The 19,862-nt window shown below is 36.3% G+C and overlaps 2 protein-coding genes across 3 annotated transcripts in view; one reads left to right on the forward strand and one right to left on the reverse strand.

Moving 5' to 3' along the window:
• The window catches only part of LOC306873326 (TBC domain-containing protein kinase-like protein), a 47,905-nt gene extending 47,686 nt beyond the window's left edge, over window positions 1-219 (reverse strand). The window contains exon 1 of the mRNA XM_079422551.1: window positions 65-219. The gene's annotated coding sequence lies outside the window, so the exon portion shown is untranslated. The remainder of the gene's footprint in view (window positions 1-64) is intronic.
• Window positions 219-9,793, forward strand: LOC306873327 (aminoacyl tRNA synthase complex-interacting multifunctional protein 1-like). 2 transcript variants are annotated; one of them, XM_079422552.1, is made up of 8 exons: window positions 231-320; window positions 2,470-2,603; window positions 3,370-3,483; window positions 3,781-3,948; window positions 6,122-6,327; window positions 7,664-7,832; window positions 7,971-8,018; window positions 9,535-9,793. In XM_079422552.1, coding segments are annotated over exons 1-8 (1,008 nt in total). In that variant the 5' UTR covers window positions 231-318; the 3' UTR covers window positions 9,702-9,793. The 2 variants fall into 2 exon arrangements, with proteins under 2 accessions (XP_079278679.1, XP_079278678.1); XM_079422553.1 differs by lacking the exon at window positions 7,971-8,018 and having other exon boundaries at window positions 219-320.
• Window positions 9,794-19,862: the final 10,069 nt, after the last annotated feature.

A 19,862-nucleotide genomic window follows, 5' to 3' on the forward strand; every position in this document is an offset into this window, starting at 1 on the left:
ACTGTACGCACATGGATTTCTGCCGTTCGTGCTTTACAAACGCATAATAAAGTCAGCGACATACCCGTTTGTCTGAAATGAAAGACTGCTCCATTTGATTCAGGTGTCCATTGATAATATTACAGATATATATTTGTAATTTTGAGAGATCAGTTTAGTCTTCCGGCGACTGTAAACAGCGGAGGTGCGCGATGACGCGTTTATCCTGCGCCAGCGAACAGCTGAACGCCGCGTGACCGTGGCGTCATCACCTTACGACGAGAGACGAGTGTGGCGTGCGGCTTTGTAGCAGAGAAATAAACGCACGGCTGCAGTTTTATGTGAGTAGCAGAGCTCGCATTGGCGTTTTCATTTATGAGTATTGTCTATTTGTCTATGTAATGTGTTAGGAATGTAGTTAAAGTCGAGCTGTAAAAGTACAGACGGGTTATGAAGATTGACATGTGAAGTGACAGCCAGCACTGTGTCTATATAGAGAAGTTAATAATATCACCATGAGTCATGATGATCCTTCTGTATGAATATCACTACTGAAAAACTAAAACATCGTATTATATGGCATATTATGGTTAAATTTCCATCCTTTCGTAGACATCTGCTTAAAAAGGGAATTTATTGACAGTTTATGGGAAAAATTACATCAATGATTATTAATATATTGTTATTTCCCTCTTAATGATTATCTAAACACGTATAGAAAATTTACTTTGAAATGAGTAACTCTTTAATAAATTGCTGTCTGTCTTTCTTTCTTTTACTTTCACTTATGTGCAGTCCTGAACAAGTCAACAGATACAAAAGCCACCATGCATGTCTATGTATATGAAAAAGCCTTAATCTTGTTTAATTTGTTTGACACAAATGAGTAAATTTGTATATAACATAACATAAACCAGTGTAATGACTTGATGCATGATGGTGTTGTAAACAATAATAAATATGTTGATAAAATAATAATTTCTCCAGTTCTGTATCTTAAAATGGACCTTAAAATGTTTGTTTTACAGACCTCAAACTTACTTAATAATTGAGAATAATTATTTTTATTAATAATATTAAATCATACATATACTCCACCCTTTTTTTGTGTGTCCCAAAATAGTCTAGATGTCAAATATAGAACGTGTCAAGTGCATACGTGTCAAGGTTACATAAAAACATCCCTGTGGGATGCAATTTAAGATCATTTAGAATTTCTTACTGTGATTTGACTGACGCTGGTGACCAATGGAAGCGCTGACTAATGTGTGGCACAAGTCACAAGGTCATTATCTCGGCACCATTCAGACTTGCATGACAGTGACAGCTGCTCCTGCAAGTGTTACATGCACTGGTGTCAGTTGGCCTTAAATGTGAACATTTTCAAGGTTTTTTTCACAGACGCCGTTGTTTTTGGTTGCATTTCATAAATTTTATATCCGTTGCATGGCTAGCATTCATGTTCATATGATGCCGATGACCATCGCTGAAGGGCATTATGGTAAAATGAGCTTTTTGGGAATTTTTTTTTGGAAGTGTTTGGGCTCCGGGACTCGTTTTCAGGGGTTATGCAAATGAAAACAGTCATGTCATGGTGCTCATAAATTCTTCCACCACAGGCCCATTTAAAGCAGTTCAAGAACTTCAAAAACAAGAGACTTTGATCCACGATATTATCAACTCCAGCTTTTTTGTGTTTCTAATTTCCTCATCTGAACTCTTTGTTTTCATCCTGAGCCAGCTGTTGTTTTCCAGCACCACCCTGCACTATGTGTTATGATGTGTTCTTCTCTTTTCCTACGCCTTGTAAAAATTCCCTTAGTCCTTTTGCAGTGGATGACCCAAGCCAAATGTGTAACGTGTCCATGTTCCTTCACCAGCTGTCTTTCAACTGAATGGGAATCGTTGTTTGATCCGTCGTGGAGCCAAAGCGCATTCCTCAATCAAAACACAGAGCTGAGAGGACAGTGATGCAATTACGCAGTATTTGTCTCATTGTGGACATGTGAAAACACACGTTTAGATGCCACATGGTTTGACTTCCATCCGCTTCCTTATATTTCAGTTGACCTGGATGTGGCGAGGCGATTCAAACGGTACTGAAGTGCGAACCCAAAGCAGGATTCGCTGGGATTAGAATGTGCGCTTTTGATGATGTTGTTTGGCGTCTAGCCGATCTATTGTTGAGCATCTGGCTGGTGTCAGATGTTTCATTATAATTCTCCTTCATGGAAGGGGATTAGGACAGAAACTTGGCCACGTATCGGTATAAATTACAAATTAAAGCACCGTGTGAAGTTTGCCAAAACACCTCATGTTTACGTTTGCCAAAGATCTGAAAAGATCTCATTTAAAGAGGTCATGCTCTCAAGTGCCGCATGTTCCCAAACACGGATAGGATGTCTCTGTGGATCCTCTTTTTGTGAACATGTTTATGAGTGACTAAGAGTTCCTACCGCGTTTGATCTCTTCCTTTGGCTTGTTTTTCAGGTTTCTGGTACGATCCCTGTTCAAGATGTCAGGCCACACACCCTCACTCATGAGACTGGAACAGAAGGCTGCGGAGGCTGACCAGATCATTGAATACCTCAAGCAGCAGGTCCAGCTGTTGAAAGAGAAAGCCAGTAAGTGGATGCATGAGGCGTGCATGTGTGCTGACCACAGGTCAATGACCAATGAGGATGTCTGAGAGGATGAAAAGTAGAAAGAGGAATCTCTTAATAATCAACTTCAGAATGCAAGTGCTTGGAAATATAATATTTACATTCATAGGGATTTCAAACATTTATACCATTTGAGCCAGAACAATATTAATTTACTAAGGAAAAATATGTATGTATTATTTATAGATATTTAAAGATGTAATTTTATTTTTACACTACTCAAAAGTTTGGGGTCAGTATTTTTTCCTTTTTTTTTTTCTTGAACGAAATAAATGCTTTTATTCAGCAAGGATGCATTAAATTTGGGACCTTATATTCATCGATGAATCATGGAAATTATATCAGTTTCCAAAAAACAAATATTGTTTTCCACATTAATAATATTAAGAAATGTTTCTTGAGCAGCAAATCAGCATGTTAGAATGATTTCTGAAGGATCATGTGACGCTGAAAACAGTTATTTTAAATTGTATTACTATTTCACAAAAATAAATTTTTTTTCAATATTTTTGATCAAATAAATGCAGCCTTTGTGAGCGTAAGAGACTTCTTTCAAAAACATTTGAACAAATCTTATGTTCGCTGAACTTTTGAACAGTGGTGTATATTTTATTGTAATGAAATATAACAAATAAAATAGCAAATGATTAGTAGTAAACAGTTGAGTTGAGAAGTTCTGAATTTATGAGTGTTTTTTTTGTTCTAATGAATGTAATGTTTGTTGTAGTTGTGCAGGCCACATTGAAAGAGGAAAAGAAACTAATGGTGGAGAACGCCAAGCTCAAGAAGGACATTGAAGAACTGAAAAAACAACTTCTGGAAATGGAAAAGAGGAGAGGAGGTATAATAAAAACACAATATACTGTATTCTTGTGAATGTTTTTGAAATAATGAAATACTAAGATGATGTACTTGAAAAATTACTATACCTTTTAGATTTCAAAACTTCTACAGTCCAAAATTATACACATCAACACATGATCACCTACATTTAGATATCAGTGATGCCTGCTGAGTAGTCAGAAGTGCTTTTAGATTAATAGAAATAAATCTTCACGTTGTGCTGAGCATTTGGCATTCACAAAAACATTGTTTTTTAGTAATAAAGAAGTAAAATCATTTGGTTTGTTCTTTACAGTGAAAGACGTGTCCGTGCCTTCAGCAGAGCCCAGCATCCAGCGTGTCTCTAAACCCACAGCCTCAGAGCCACCTGCCCCAGCAGCCCCTTCTGCTCCTGCCCCAGCCGCAAAAACCCCACCAGCCAAAAACAACGATGACAGCAAAAAGATGAAAGCCGAGAAGAAGGGTAAGCATGCTTCTGAGACTATAAGAGTTCATCTCTGCTGTGGCAAAGTTTCCAGTGCTGTTGATTCATTTGCAACACCATCCGAAACGTTTGGGATGTCAAAATCAGATCTTTTTTAATTAGTTGCTAAATCTACTCCCACTGAATGAAATTAAGTTGCATATAAAACTTTTGTCTAGTTATGCTGTAAATTACAATTAAAAGAAAGTGTCAATAATATAGGGCCATAATAATGACTTGGTAAGGCTAGGATGGGTCATGTCTAGGGGTTAATTGAATTTTTGGGAATATGTGAATGATTTACACTTAAGTTACAAATAGGAACATAAATGAGAAAAACCTTTTCCTAATGCACAGTCCCGCTCTCATAAACAATGCAGCATAATGAATGCATTTGAAGTTTTGTAGAGTTTGAGAAAAGGCCATGAGTGAATGTAAGCTGTTGATGTAGGTCAAACTCATTTGGGTTACAACCAGCTCTGAAAGCAAACCAGATTTAAAGACCTCACTGATGTCTTCTGGGGGTTATGTTTCTAAGTATTCCTGCCCTACAGAATACAGCATTTGAAATGGCTCCGATTTCCTTTCATGGTTATTTATTATAAAAATTATTTTTATTTCCAATCACTTAACTCGAGAACGCTCTGTTCATATCTAAGTACAGATCGCAGATCGTTTTTGTGCATTTATAGGCTGAGGAAAAACAAGTTAACTTGTGTTTTTCCATTGGGCCAGATGTTAAAACGAGTTTCATAATTTTCAAACATGTCTCTTTTCCTTCATTGTTAATGAATGCGGTGTTTTGGTGTGGATGTAGCACCTGTAGTTCATGCGTATTTATTTCTTGGCAGATCTACATGGTTTCTCACATTTAGAAGGTTTTGAGGACTCTTGGCACTCTTTCTAGCGATATTTTCTTAACGTAGGGCTGCGTGATTAATCAAAATCACCATTAAATTCACAATAGCCATGTGTGATTATTAAACCACAAAAGACTGTGGAATTGAATCACGTAGACACATAGTCTGCATGCACTGCATTGTGAAGGGTTGTCTACTACACTCATTATTCCTTATTAATAGTTTGCGATATGAAGCATATTTAACAGCTATTGACAACTTCACCTGAAACTCAAAAGGTTTTCTGAGAAAATAAAGAAAGTTTAACCCGACCACCTTGCAGTGGTGCGTGAAAATGGACGATTATGAAAGAAAATAGTACTGGGGCTTTTCCACATAAAGTGCAGTTTGGTGCCCTATGACTTTTTCCAATTACTAAAGCCAAAATTGGTATGTTTGACAAAATATATCTAATATAAAATTAACTTGGCATGAAAAATTGTCATTTTGGTCTCAGATGTTTGACCTTCAACTCAGATATTAAAAAATGTCTCTTATTCTCACCAAGGCTGACTTTATTTGATCAAAAATACAGTGAAATAGGGATATTGTGAAATATTACTAGGGTATTTACAATACTGCACATTTCAAAATGTAATTTATTGCCTTGATGGAAGAACTCTTATTCGTTTTAATGCATCCTCGCTGAATAAAAGTATTATTTATTAACTGACCTTAGACTTTTGACCTGTAGTTCTTGGATTTTCTTCGCCTGGAAGTCATTGTGTTCAGTGCTAATGCTTGTATAGACAACACAGAGGTTTTCATTGGTGGTGGTGTTCCAAAACAGTTTCCCCCAAACCTCATAAGTCCGGAAACAGTGGTAAAGTTGTACTATTTTCAAATGACTGGAGCAATTAGAAACAAACACCATAATGAAGCCATTGTTGGCACAATTGTTTTGGGCAAAGTTCAAAAACAGAACACAAATGAAAAGCCGACAGAATTTCCAGTTGTAGACTTTTAAAAGTATCCCAACAGCTCCCTAGGGAGCAATACGCACAAGCTAAAAATATCATTCAAAGAGTTGCATTAAAAACACCTCACAAACTAAAAGCACATTTCCTCAGGGTGGACATGTACTGTAATAAAACCCCAGAATGACACGGTGTGCCGAGGTTGGTACAATGTCTCTAACAGCTCTACTACATACACAGCTTGTGCTTTGTACTGATATTTACGGTGTGTTGGGTGATGGTTGTAATTGTTAAAGTTGCAAACACAAAAATATGTGAAAGACATCATCTGATGATCTGTACGCATTTTTGGTCCAGGAGAGAAGAAGGAGAAGAAGCCCTCGGCGCCTCCTCCGGAAGAGGCGAAAGTAGATGTGTCTCGGTTGGATTTGCGAGTGGGCTGCATCATCAGCGCTGAAAAGCACCCTGACGCTGACTCTCTCTATGTTGAGCAAGTAGATGTTGGCGAAGCGGCTCCACGCACTGTTGTCAGTGGCCTGGTCAAACACATCCCTCTGGAGCAGGTACTGACCTATCTAACCCAGGACAAACACCTGAGTCTAGTTTTCACAGTCATTGGAATGATCACTAATCACTGAAATACAACATTTAAAGCATTTATTCAGGAACTTGCAAAGCAATATTGTAATTGCAATGAATTATACTTAGTTATTATACTTAAAGTATACAGCACCTAATGTAATTATTATAATTATAAAGAATTATTTTCATTTGTTTTTAAAATGTATTTACTGTTATTAAAATGCACTTGATTTGATTACATATTTCAATATTAAATTCTATAATCAGTGCATTGAATTTTTACTGTCAGATTTGATTAATTTATACAATTTAATAATTCTACACCTTTTAAACTAGCTGCAGCATGTTGACTTATTCAAAATATATTCATTTTCGGTTTATATTTAATATGAAAAAAAAATGATTGTTTAAAATTTACAAAAAAATGTCATTATTCATCCTTCCAGTGTATTCGTCATATTAAAAGAAACATGAATCATACAAGACTAACTGAATCATAGCCAGATCTCAAATTTCTCATCATCTTTGTAATTGAGGAAATTATTTACGCCCCTGTTTGACAATGTTTTGGTATAGTCTGAAGTAATATGATGGCTATATGTGTCGCTACTGTACCTGAGAGCAATCTTTGTTTGCCATAAAATGAATGCAGCTCTTGTTGATTAGGTGTTATGTGTCAGAATATTGAGAAGGGGGATATTTCAGTTTTACTGTTCCATATAAAAGGTCTGCACTACTACGATTCATGCAGGTCCATAAACCTGCTCCATGCAGGCAGCTCAGTCTCTTGTGCTTTATTTTCCAGAACCCTGAGTTTACGATTTGTTTGGGGGATTCCTAGCAGCTCGTCAGAAATTCTAATTACACCCATAAAACGCATCTGTTTCCTTCATTCATTTAATTTAATCATGTTGGGTTTCCCCCCTCTGGTTATGACTACATCACAGTTGCTTTAAGCATGTTTGGGCATTTATAAAGTTGAAATAATCATGAATGTCTACAGTTCATTTTGTGCAGGTTTTGGAAGTAGATGAGTTGAGTGATTATTGCATGTATTCAGTTTATTAGTTTTGTTAAGGGTTTGTTTTGTTCTACATCCCTGGTTCTTGGTTATAAAAACAAATAATTCAGCAATTATAAAGTTGCCCAGCTGTTCCTCATAATACTGTATGCTGTTGTTGGTCCATTGCATAACGTTTCATTTTGCAATGCAATAAGTTAGATATTAAATTTATAGTATTGTTTTTAACCGCTTACAAAGATTGCACTCCGTTCCTGTGCCGCCCATTTAGTTATGTTCATTTCTTCCATCTTTAGATGCAGAATCGTATGGCTGTGCTCCTATGCAACCTGAAGCCTGCTAAGATGAGAGGCGTCTTATCCCAGGCCATGGTCATGTGTGCCAGTTCTCCAGAGAAGGTTGAAATCCTGGATCCCCCGAGTGGAGCCGTGGCTGGAGACAGGGTTACCTTCCAGGGCTTCCCAGGTAACATTATATATTTATACACAAACGTACCGCAATGAAATATGAGATTTCTGCCCAGCAGTCCTATATACAATCTGCTTTGTGGAGCCAATCTGAGTGCATCATGCTGGTTTATTATGCTGATTTACTCACCCTCAGGTTGTTCCAAAAACCCGTTTGAGTTTCTTTCTTCTATGGGACACAAAGGTTAAGTAGAATGTTCCTGCTGAAGCAAGCATATGGTAACCAGGAGCTGTCATGGTTCAACTGGAGAAGAATACACCATAAAAATTTTATAAAATTGATACATTTGATGCATTCACTATTCCAAGTCTTTGGTTTTTTTGATAATGAAAATCTTCCATTTGCCATAGCTCTCAAAATTTGCCAAGTTTGGTTACGAGTCTTTGACATTATTGATTAAACCTGCCACAACATACAGTATCTTCATCTTGTGAGGGATGCTCATTTTTATGGGTTGGCCAGTTGAAAATTGTGACCCTGGTCCAGTCATAAGGGTCAATTTTCTGAAATTGAAATTTATACATAATCTGAAAGCTGAATAAATAAGCTTTCCGTTTTTGTATGGTATTGAGAAAATCACCTTTAAAGTTGTCCAAATGAAGTTCTTAGCAATGCATATTACTAATCAAAAATTAAGTTTTGATAGAGTTATGGTGGGAAATTATAAAATATCTTCATGGAACATGATCTTTACTTAATATCCTAATGATTTTGATTGATGAATTTTTGGCATAAAAGAAAAATTGATCATTTTGACCCATACAATGTATTTCATGCTTTGTAACAATATGGTGGATCTGGTGATTTGGAGCAGTGTAGCATTTGCGGTCAGTCGGACACAACTAAGAGAGAGATTCCCAGGAATTGTGTGAATGTGGAGTGCAGAGGAGGACCATCTGCACAGGACACAATGAGAATGTCTCTTTCACCTTTCCATTTAGCCAAAAAAACATAAAATGTTGTCCAATTAATTTTTTCCAAGTTAATCACAGTTTTTTCCCAAAACAAAGCACGCAACAGGAGTAAGGCAGTTCTCCAACTTCCTCCAGTTGCTAGGAGTCATAAATGACCTTTGCAGCAAAAAAATGGTCCTATCAGTTTATATTCAATTATTTTTTACTACCTTTTCTACTCTTTCTTGTATTGTTTTGCTGTTTTTCATGGATTGCCATGCAATAGTTCAATATTCTCCCATGTAAAAGTCTTTTTGATTCAAATGACGACTTTATTTTTGCATTTTCTATTTTGCATTTACTGCATGCATCTGTAACTCATCATTAAAAGTAATGGAGACAGACTGTGACCTTTCTTAGTCCTTTCTCTGCTTGTGAATTTCTCGTCTCATTTGGATTGTAGCAGTTATGATGGTTGTGAAAAGGTCAGCAGTAGAACAGATGCAAATTACAGGATCCCCGTCTGCATTTAAATCAACCTTCTGAATTCATTTTGGTTTGATTTATGACTGCTTATTGCAGGTAGTAGCAAAAACACCTGTCTTCATCTGGTTTCCATCAGTTCTTGAGTTTTGGAGCTTCTCATTTTGGCTCAGCTCGAACAAATTATTTAAACTCATTCTAGATTCATTACGAATCGGTCTGTGGAAGGGGATATTAATGATAATGAGTTGATTTCAAAACCTGGGAGAAAAACTAATCAGCACTTAGTTCAAACTATCCGCTTCTCTGTTTTGTTGTTCCAGGTGAGCCTGACAAGGAGCTGAACCCTAAGAAGAAAGTGTGGGAGCAGGTCCAGCCAGACTTGCGCACAGATGACCAATGTGTGGCCACTTACAAGGGAGCTGCCTTTGAGGTCGCTGGCAAAGGAGTGTGCAAAGCTCAGACCATGAGTAACAGTGGAATCAAATAGAAATTTCGGAAAGAATTTCCTTCTGCGAGAAGACCTCTCTAACTGTGCTGAATGAAGGGACACGTTTGAGATCAATAAAAGTCTTGAATGCCACTCTTTGAGTGTTTCTTTATATGCATGTTCTTGGTAATATGTTTATACAGGATTATATAATGATTAAAACACTAACTTTTTTAAAGGATTAGTTCACTTCCAAAATAAACATTTCCTGATAATTTACTCACCACCATGTCAAAAAAGATGTTCATGTCAGTCGAAAAGAAATTAAGGATTTTGAGGAAAACGTTCCAGTATCCGTATAGTGGACTTCAATGGCGGCCAACGTGTTATAGGTCCAAATTGCAGATTCAAAGCAGCTTTAAAGGCTCTACATGATCCCAACCGAGAAAAAAAGGCCTTATCTAGTGAAACGATCGGTCATGTATTAAGTGGGGGGGGAAATGTAGGGCAGGACTTGATTTTTGTCCTTCTGGAATTAAGTTAATTGGCATTTTATTTTACATATACATTTTTAACACTTCAAGTTGCATACATAGATCCCAACTTCTTGCCGTCATTGCAGCGCGGAAGCCTGCGTCCCAATGTGCACACTATCCATCCTAAAGTCTATGTGATATTAGTAATTTCCAACACTATTTAGGGCATATAGAATTGATTGTATGCACATTGGGACGCAGGGATTGTGTGATTATGAGGTGCCGGGCTAGACAAAAGTGAAGCGAACGCAGAGAGAGCGAGCGAGAGATATTATACGCATATGTGATAAAGGTACAGCGAACCAGTGTTGCCAGGGTTGCGATTTTGCCGCACAATTGGGCTATTTTGAAAATACAGTCGTGGGAAAAATTACAGAGCCCTGGGTTGCGGTTTTTTGGGCTACTTTTATAATGTACCGCGGCCAAAGTGTATACACGTGATCGCAAAAGGAAGTTATTACAAACACTTGATGGTGGTTTAAAGTGAGTTCTGAGTAAAAGTGTACTATTAATCTCATAAATTGTCTCATGTAGCATGATGCTAATGTTAGCTCTAATGCAGCTGCAGAACAGGTCCAATTCTTCTTCATAATGCATTTTATCATAATACTTCATGTAAGGTCGCAAGAAAATGTTTTGTATTTATTTAGAAAAACATTTGATAATAGTTGGGTAAATGTATACTGGGATTGAAGCGATGTGGCTTGGTAAACGTTTTATTGTCAGTGTAAAGAATGGCTGAATTCAAACAAGAGAATAATAAGGATTATGTCTCATTCCTGGCGGAGATGTGAAAGGTTATGTTTCCTTAAAACTAGTTTGCTATGCATTCCTTTATTTCAACACATTTACAGGCAAATCCTAGTATTTTCAATTTGCGATTAATCGTGATTAATCACAGTCCAGGATTGTGATTAACGCGATTAAATTTTTTAATCGATTGACGGCACTAGTATTAATTAAAATGACCCTACATTCATAAAATCCAATTAAAATGCAATTTGTTTTGTTTGCGCATTAATTCATAGTAATTAATTGAAATAAGGACAAGACAAAATCAGACCAGATGTATATTACAAAAATTTAGATTTTATGTTGACTTTTAAGTCGATGATTTAAGTTAATAATGATCTAAACTAAAAATATAAATAAAGGTGAAAACATTTTAAACAGGAACACAATATAGCTTGTGCAGCAGCGTAAAGTCAGATATTAACATGCATTCTTGTAGTCTGGTCCCTCTCTGTTCTCGTATAAGGTGTTTTGTTGTTAAGATCCAGAATGGAATAATTATTGTTAGTGAATCATGTTAATTTCCTCTGAATTGATCTTATTTGAGCTTGTTTCTTAAAGCCATTTTGATTTTCTGGGTTTCATTGGTCCCTCAAGGGGAACATCACAGACGTTTGCAGAGGAAGTGTTGCATCCTGCTGAACAGATTCTGCTTCGTTCCCGCTCTGTTCTGTTAAACTGATGGATTATATGTCCATACAACCCCATTCTGTCAAAAATAATTAACTCCATGAGTGGACCTCAACATCATTGTCATCTAAAGGGGAAAAAAACTTCACTTTTCAGCTTTGCATTGTTATGTATCTCTTGTTCTGCCATGGCTCCTTTCACATGGAGCTTCTCTTATTAAACTAGCTGCACTTGCTGATTGATTTAAGGATTTGAAGTTACAGTAAGCCATAAAGTGTCTTACCAAGCCACTAACGTATACAGTTCATTAAACAAAGTGCTTTTAAAATTAGCTGTGTTTGTTTAGTAGATTTGTGGTGGTGATGGCTTCTCTGAGGAGGTTTCTTATCTAAAGACTGGATCTGGATGCTGAGGTGCCCTCAGAAGTCAAGAGTGAAGTGTCTTCAGGCAACATTTCTCCTGGAAGAGGCATGGGCACTTTTATGTGCTGGTTACGGATGGGGCAAGTGAGTGCTGGATTCATGATTGTTTGTGTTTTACTGAGCACGCACTATGATGAGAGGAAGATTGAAAAGGCCTTCACTTGTGTTATTATTATTAAGGACTATTACATTTGCCGTTTCTAGATGTGAGTCTAGAAAGATAGATAGAAGAGGTTCTCTTTATCAAATCGACCAATTTTACCAACAAAAGTTCAAAGGTGCACTTATGTTATTGGGTATAACAGTGGAATTGAATGGCATGGAAACAAAATTCCTTCTAGATTCTGTAGGGCATTATGGGTTTAAAGACACTAGTGGTTACAATTTCCAGCAACAAGATTTTCTTGGACCCACAGTTTCATCTGATAAATAAATTACAAATATATGTAAGATATATTTGGCATGTGCCAAAATCAGGGTCAATAGTTAACTAAAACCATAAAAAAAAAAAAAAATGTTAACTGAAAAAAAATAATTTTTAAAAATTAAACTAAAATTAAAATATTAGAACCTTTAATAAAAACTATAAAAGCATCTCAGTTATACTAAAATAACACTGGCAAAATTTGGTAAGATGGTTGCAAACAATGCAAGCTTTAAATTTTAAAATGTAAAAATAATAATAAACATTCATTATTACATAAATATTATTGTTTCACTAACAAAAAATATTTTTCAAGCAATTTAAGTGCAATTTTGTATCCTTTGAGTGGAATTGCTACTTTATTGTCTTTTTTCCTAGATGATTTCTGCATTTTGCTCATTTTTTAATCAATAATGTATTGCCTGTTATATTTGAACCTATAGATGTATAATTGCAGAAGCTGACTTATTGTAAGCATGTAGGTAGATTTCAAGACATGTACTACTTGAGTTGTAAGGGGATGCATTTTCTTATTCCAAATGGCTTTCAGACATTCAGGATGCTTTTCAAGGATTCTGATGCTGTTACTCAACATGAAGCGCTCTCTGATCACAGATTTGTTGCACATTTGTGAGCCTTTTTTGTGGTTGACTGTTGTGACAACACCCAGTCAGAATAAGGTTATATCCTAGAATTACGTAAAATTTTCCATATTGCTTTTAAAGCCCAAAACAAACTAAAGCAAACAAATCCATTGTTTGGAATTCCTCTCTCCCAAAATGACATTGAATTAATTAGCCGCAAAACTGAAGATGTTGAGAGCGACTGACTCCATCTGTCCATCAAAGCATAGCTGCGACATACATACGGATTGATGAACGTGTATATTTGAGAACGCAAAGATGTTTTAGGCAGCGCTTCAAAGAGAATTAACAGCTTGAGACCAACAAAAGTTTAATGGCCTACATGTGCATATAGTACTGAAAATCTACACACTTGACTTGAAATTTACTATATGGTCACATAAAAACTCTATAAAGGCCTTCGAAGGGTCTGTAAAAAATTATTCATGGAAATTATCTTTATAAGTAATAATCTTTATCGAGAGACAGAAAAAAAAGCAACAGGGCGAGCGGTCTCTGGATGTTTGGCTGCTGTTAAAAGGGACGTTTGAAGCTTGCTGTTATGTGTGTGGTTTCATAGTTCACCAGCACACAATGAAAGCATAGGAAATCTATTAGCCATGTGAAAAACCAACTCAGACATTTTAATAAGTTTTTGCTCACAAACAGCAGCTCAGTGAGTTACTTAAAAGACAACATCCATTCTAGTGAGACGCTTTTCCTTCGCAGGATATGCAAATTATTCCTCATGACTAAATAGATGTTTTACAGTCAACTTGAAAAGGTTTAGGTAAAGGTAGTTCACCCAAAAATTAAATTTGCTGAAAATGTACTCACCCTCATATTAAACGCCTCGATGGATTTGTTTCCTACAAACATGCAGTTTTTCACTTCACAAGATGTTAATCGATGAACTGGAGTGGTGTGGATTATTGTGATGTTTTTATCAGCTGTTTGAACTCTCATTCTGACGGCACCCATTCACTGTAGAGGATCCATTCATTGGTGAGCAAGTGATGAAATGCTAAGTGATAAAAAATTATATTATATTACATTACTTTTATTGACTGCATTGATTTCATGTATTATTCACACAAGTCTGTCTTTGGAAAGAACACATTAAAATAATTCACACAAATTCCCATCATTTGTTATTTACATGTAAAGCAGGCATTACCAAACTTTTTTTGATTTGTTTTGTTTTTGTGAGCCAAACCTCTTTGACCTAGTGTATTTTCTTGAAGTACCCCCTGAGATTTTAAGGTAAGAAGTTAATAACACATTTGCATGTTCATGGTTCTCTAATGTGGTAATGGTCACATGACGTTATTTAAAAAATATTTATTTTAATTTCTCATTTTAATGAATTAATCATTAGCCTTTCATTAAACTCACTAACACCCTGCAGTTCCTTCAAGAAGCCCAGTTTGGGAAATCAAGATATAATGTAAAGTTTAATGCACTTCATGTTGCTAATAACAATGAACGAAACATATTTCCATTCTCAGCGAATGTCAATGAGCTCCAGTAATATTTTGGACCCCACTGACTTTCACTGCTTAATTAAGATCATACAACGAGACGTTTTTAAATTCTTCTTTTGTGTTCTACCGAAATATGAAGCTAATCATTTTATAAATGCACTTTCATTGATTTTCCTGTTGCACGTTGTGTATTATTTCAGCTTTGCAGTTATTCTCATCATGTTTTGGGTATTAGCCCTATTAATTTCCCAATTTTGTAAACAAGATGGAAAAGTTATAATGTTAACATTATGCCACAAGTGCTGATGAGTGCTGTACATTTGAGCAGGCCGTCCTCACAAACTGAGCGATCGTGCAAGATGAAGACCGATGAATAAGACCACCAAGAGCAGGGAACAGCTCTGGAGCCACTCAGAAAACAAGTTAAACCCTGGCAAGTTTCTTACATACCTACATTTTGACATCTGCTATCAGTCGCAGTTTTTACAATCAAAAAAAGGAAGTTGAATTAGTTTTCAATAATTCTTTTCCTAATTCCAGATCCATGTTCACAGCAGGATATTATATGAGGAGCTTATGTGTTCCTGTCTAACGCGCGCCAGTTAAACAGGCTTTAAATCGTCTCTGCATGAGATCTGTAAGGACAGACTCAACAAACAAGAGAACAGAGGGATGCCTTGAAATAAAAGACTTGACATTGCTAATCTAAACGCTAAATAACTCTTTTGAATTCATCTCTGTTTAGAATAACGCGAATCAAAGAATCACTGGCCGGCGCTATAGCACAGAATGTGCTGCAGTGACCCTCTTTAGAGGAGTTTGGCTCCAGTTGTGCAGCCGGAAAGCAGAGGGGTATGACCAATTGTGTAACTCAATTCAGTTTGGTTGCCCTGCACACAGCCACAAATCAGGAAGTATTTCTCAATTAGTCAACACTCAGCACATGAAAGAAGGCAGAGGGTTTCGTGGGGTTTGTGCTCATGGCATGAGTGTGTAAAGCAGTGATTTTTCTGACGTCACGTCACTGACAGTCACCTTCCCCTTGACAGTGATGATGAAGAGTTGCCATGACGACCACAGGAGGGCAGAGCCTAACCATTAATGGTGTTACAGTAACAGAGACAGCTCCGACAGGAAATAATTAGCCAAAGCAGTGCACTTCTTAATTGGTACAGGTGTACAATAGAAATATTGAACCATCTTTAAACAAGGTAAATTAATTGCATAAGATATTAGGAACTATTTTAAGAAAATATATCTTGAATGAAGTTTATTTTTCTTATAACGGGCACAAATCTAAAAAAAAATGTAGGCTTGTTTTAAAAAATATATTTTTAAATGGGTAAGAAAAATAAATCATATAATCTTAATTAATTTTGCTTTTCAGGTAAATTCATTTTGTTTAAAAGATGTATTTATATGACAAAATTATAAAAAAAATACTAATCAAGAATGAATTAAACATAGATCTTAAATCTTTGCCTTTCAAGTAAATTAAAATCTCATTTAAAAGATGCTTTTACTAGTCAATGTTGTCAATACAATGACATATTAAAAAACTTATTAATAGTTATGAATCTTGCTTTGTGAAATTCTGACCCGATTAAAAAAAAAGATGCGGGTAACACTAAAAGCTTTTATGTGCAATGCAGGTTTCAATGTACATAGTAATACATTAGATCTTTTCATAAATAATTATAACCAAAGTTAAATGCATATATATATAAAACAGTGTTTGTAACCAGTCATCTACTGCAAATTTATCTCATATGGTAACCACAATATTTTGAATCTTCTGATGTTTTCTGAAATTTGTGGTGTATTTAATGTAAAGATGTCACGTACTTACACAGTACTTTCTAAAATGTTGTCACAAGGATCAAGATTGATTGCGGTGTGCAGGAGAACTTCAGTGGAAGGGCAGATTTTCAGAGAATAACATCTTAAATTTCAGTCTGCTGCTTACAAGAAGCTACTGAACTGCTTCAGAACAGAAGACTTGGAATATGGGGATTCCCAGCGGGGGAAAGATTTGAGGTGAGGACCATAATTAGTCCAAGACAAGGACTCCACTGTCCCGCAGTTGAAATCAAGCGAATTTCAGGCTGATGGCCAGATATTAGCCACCTTTTGACAAACGTTGTTTCAGCACCCAGTACCGATCTGTAGTTTTAGGTTCCAGACGTCTAAGGAGACTTTTTGTGTCAACACTTAGTGCGGTTGCCAATTGCCACACTGTTGGTTAGCCTGATATATTCTTTGGTTTGCTGAGTATTACCCACACAACCTCAGTACATCACTCAAAAGCATTTTGAGCACACTAATGACCTGAAGTCTTATGTTCTTACAGGACCGTTTGAAACCTCTTACCGGGATTTTCCAAAGATGTACTTCACATATGAAATACATTTTCCAAATGCACTTGCGGCCAATTATCATAATGCAAGCAAGTGTAAGTGATATTAGTACAGTTTGCCTTGTAAATCCAGCTTTGTGTTGCATTACACTTGCTATGCCCATCTGGTTTGACTATAAACAAAGGCAGAATTATAGATGCCCGCAACATTGCACTGCCAAATCATAAGTGATGGCTTTGTTTGCCTCAATTTGTCTGTTATGATTTGGGGAAACCCCTAAGCAAGTCAAATACATATACTGTATATTAAAGATGACTTTGAGGATTTTCTCTTTAAGCATAACCTCACTTTTTGTATGCTTAAAATAAGAAAAAAAAAATTGTCATTGCAGATATTCTCTGAACAAAAAACAGTAACGTCTTGGAGTCTCGTAATGGGCTTTAGATTGCAGTTGAGATTTGATTGTACCTCCTTGATAAAGAGAGTGATGAATCTGGAATACAGACTGTGGAACGTCATGATCAAAGCAATAGAAAGCAGCCATCCTCGCTGTTTAAGACTCTGTCCTTTTACTGATCTTTTCGTAGCGGTGAGTGACGATAGTTTGAAAGGAAGCAGACAGTCATAGATGTCGTGACCCGTTATGGTTTCTGTAGCTGTAGTACATTAAGCTTTGGAAAATCTACATCATCCTGTGATCCTCCCTGATGAAAATGACAAAACATGGGTAAATTCAACCTGCCTTTTTCGGCATGCTCACCAAATAATGTCCAGTATTGCCATTGGTGTGTCTTTTACAGTTTCAGTATAGAAAGGACAAGTTTGTATTACCAGCTCTATTCTAACAAAACTAGTCAACTATTTTAGGATTGTATTGGATTGTAAAACACTTCAGTTTGGCCAAATTCCAGAGGAGCAGACAATCCCATAATCCTCAAATCCAAGATACATGTCAAAAAGCATCAGATAAAATTGCATTAAAGTACTTCAAACCTAATTAAAAATGGACTGTTTTATCCAAAGAGTACAATGCATTATGATTAAAAGTACTGCTTAGTAACAAGCAAACACCAAACTCTCTTGAAATCAGTCGCGTGCTTGCTGTTAGAGCACTAATTGACTAATTGTTCTCACGCTGTAAAAAATACATCACGAAGCAAAGAGGAAACTGACAACATGCCAACAGACAAGGCAGGGCAAGTTACTTCTGGTATGAAACAAATTTTCATTTGTCATTTTTTAAGAAATTCAAACAATACCATTTTGTGGCTCTTTAATGTGTCGTGACTCGTGACAGATCACTGTATTGCCTCAATTCAAGCATCAATCGTCTTTTTTGTAATGATTTCTAATGAACACACTTGTCTTAACAGCGCAACAGAATCACTTAATTCTTGCTGAAAGCAGCGAACACACTGAAGTTAATCTACTCTCCTGTCTGATTTATTTGTTGGTCAATATGGCGTTATGATTAGTCAGAGTGCCTGTCAATTAAACTCTTTGCAAACGGTCAGTTGTATGCTGTGTAAGAGTCGCTGCCTATTTAGAACATTCTAAATCAGCTGCTTTGTGGTTCCACTTCAGTTAGAATGTAGGCAGTAGACATCAAACAGCTAACTAGGAACAGAGCCATTATATACCTAGGTTGTATTGTAAAGTGACATGGTTTTGTTACAATCTGTAACTGATTTTAAAGTCTTCAGTTATTCCTGTTAGTATGATTTCTTTTTTCTTTTTTGAGAAATTTGTACATTGAGTACTTTTCCAGTGCTCATCCAACACTGGAGCTATAATTATAATTACGCAATGTAAAAAATCAGCCAAGCACAGATCTTCTGACACAGTCCAGAACCCGCTTCAGTATGTTTTTTAGCAGTTTATCTTCCTCAAACAGTACAGCCAAATGAAAACCACATGCTGATGGCAGATGTATTGGTAAATCATGTAAAAGAAGAGACCTACTGGTCTCACAGCCAAACACTATACAAATCAACTACAGCTTGTGTATTTCAAGGTTCTTTGTTTTTTAACTCTCAAAATGTGACCTCAAACCAAACAGATCTCTTCTGGGAGAAACGGGAGTGAGGAGGTTTAATACCTGGAGAAACCCAGCCATTAGCATTCTTATTCATCTCAATGGCAGTAGCTTGGCTAGTGAAGGAAGAAAGGATGTATGCTATTTCAGTTCTGTTCTTTGTTCACTGACACACAGTTCTGCGTATATGTGACCATTTCTCTGGAGACGCTAGAAAATCATGGCAAGGAAAATGTCCATTTCATATTTTTACATAATTTATTTTGTCATATGTTTTGAAGGAGAAGATAGTGTAATTACATCATCTACCAGCAGGGGAAACACTGACCCATTGATTGGGATCCAATTTGCATTCTGTTATTAATAAATATGTAACATAATTAACGTCATTGCTAATTATTATTAAAGAGTAGTGCAATAATATAGCATTGCTTATATTAGTCTCCAGAACTAATGGTAGTCCTTCTCCATAATCTTTCTTCCACTTTGAAATTAATTTGTCTAGTTCATCTATTCAAGATGTGTGGTGCTTATTTTTATCAAATCCTGTGATGACAGACATGACCACATGATGGAGTTCAGAGGTTTACCAATATCAGCCTCAAGGGGCTGCCAATGCTTCCGCCATAGATTCCAATGCTGAAATTGTTGAAATCTAAAGAATGATCTATTCCACAAGACCAATGCAACTCTCTAAAGACTATTTGTCATAATAAAGCTTTTGGAACCAGCAGAAAACATCTGTGGAGATCTGTAGCCATGTCACGCACAACTTTATACTACGGCATTATTGCATTCTTTCAACACATTTCAAGTGTTGTTATTATTTATCTGCTTTTATTTAGCGATTTTCTGCATTTTGCCTTTGTACAGTTTTTGATATTTTCATTTTTGACATCAGCATGTCAGCTAACATTA

The sequence above is a fragment of the Barbus barbus genome (assembly GCF_936440315.1).
Source record: "Barbus barbus genome assembly, chromosome: 7".
NCBI classification, from domain to species: domain Eukaryota; kingdom Metazoa; phylum Chordata; class Actinopteri; order Cypriniformes; family Cyprinidae; genus Barbus; species Barbus barbus.

Coding starts and splice junctions, on each gene's coding strand:
- LOC306873327 (XM_079422552.1), top strand. Junction 3,484..3,780: donor AATGGAAAAGAGGAGAGGAG/GTATAATAAAAA, acceptor TGTTCTTTACAG/TGAAAGACGTGTCCGTGCCT. Junction 3,949..6,121: donor GATGAAAGCCGAGAAGAAGG/GTAAGCATGCTT, acceptor TTTTTGGTCCAG/GAGAGAAGAAGGAGAAGAAG.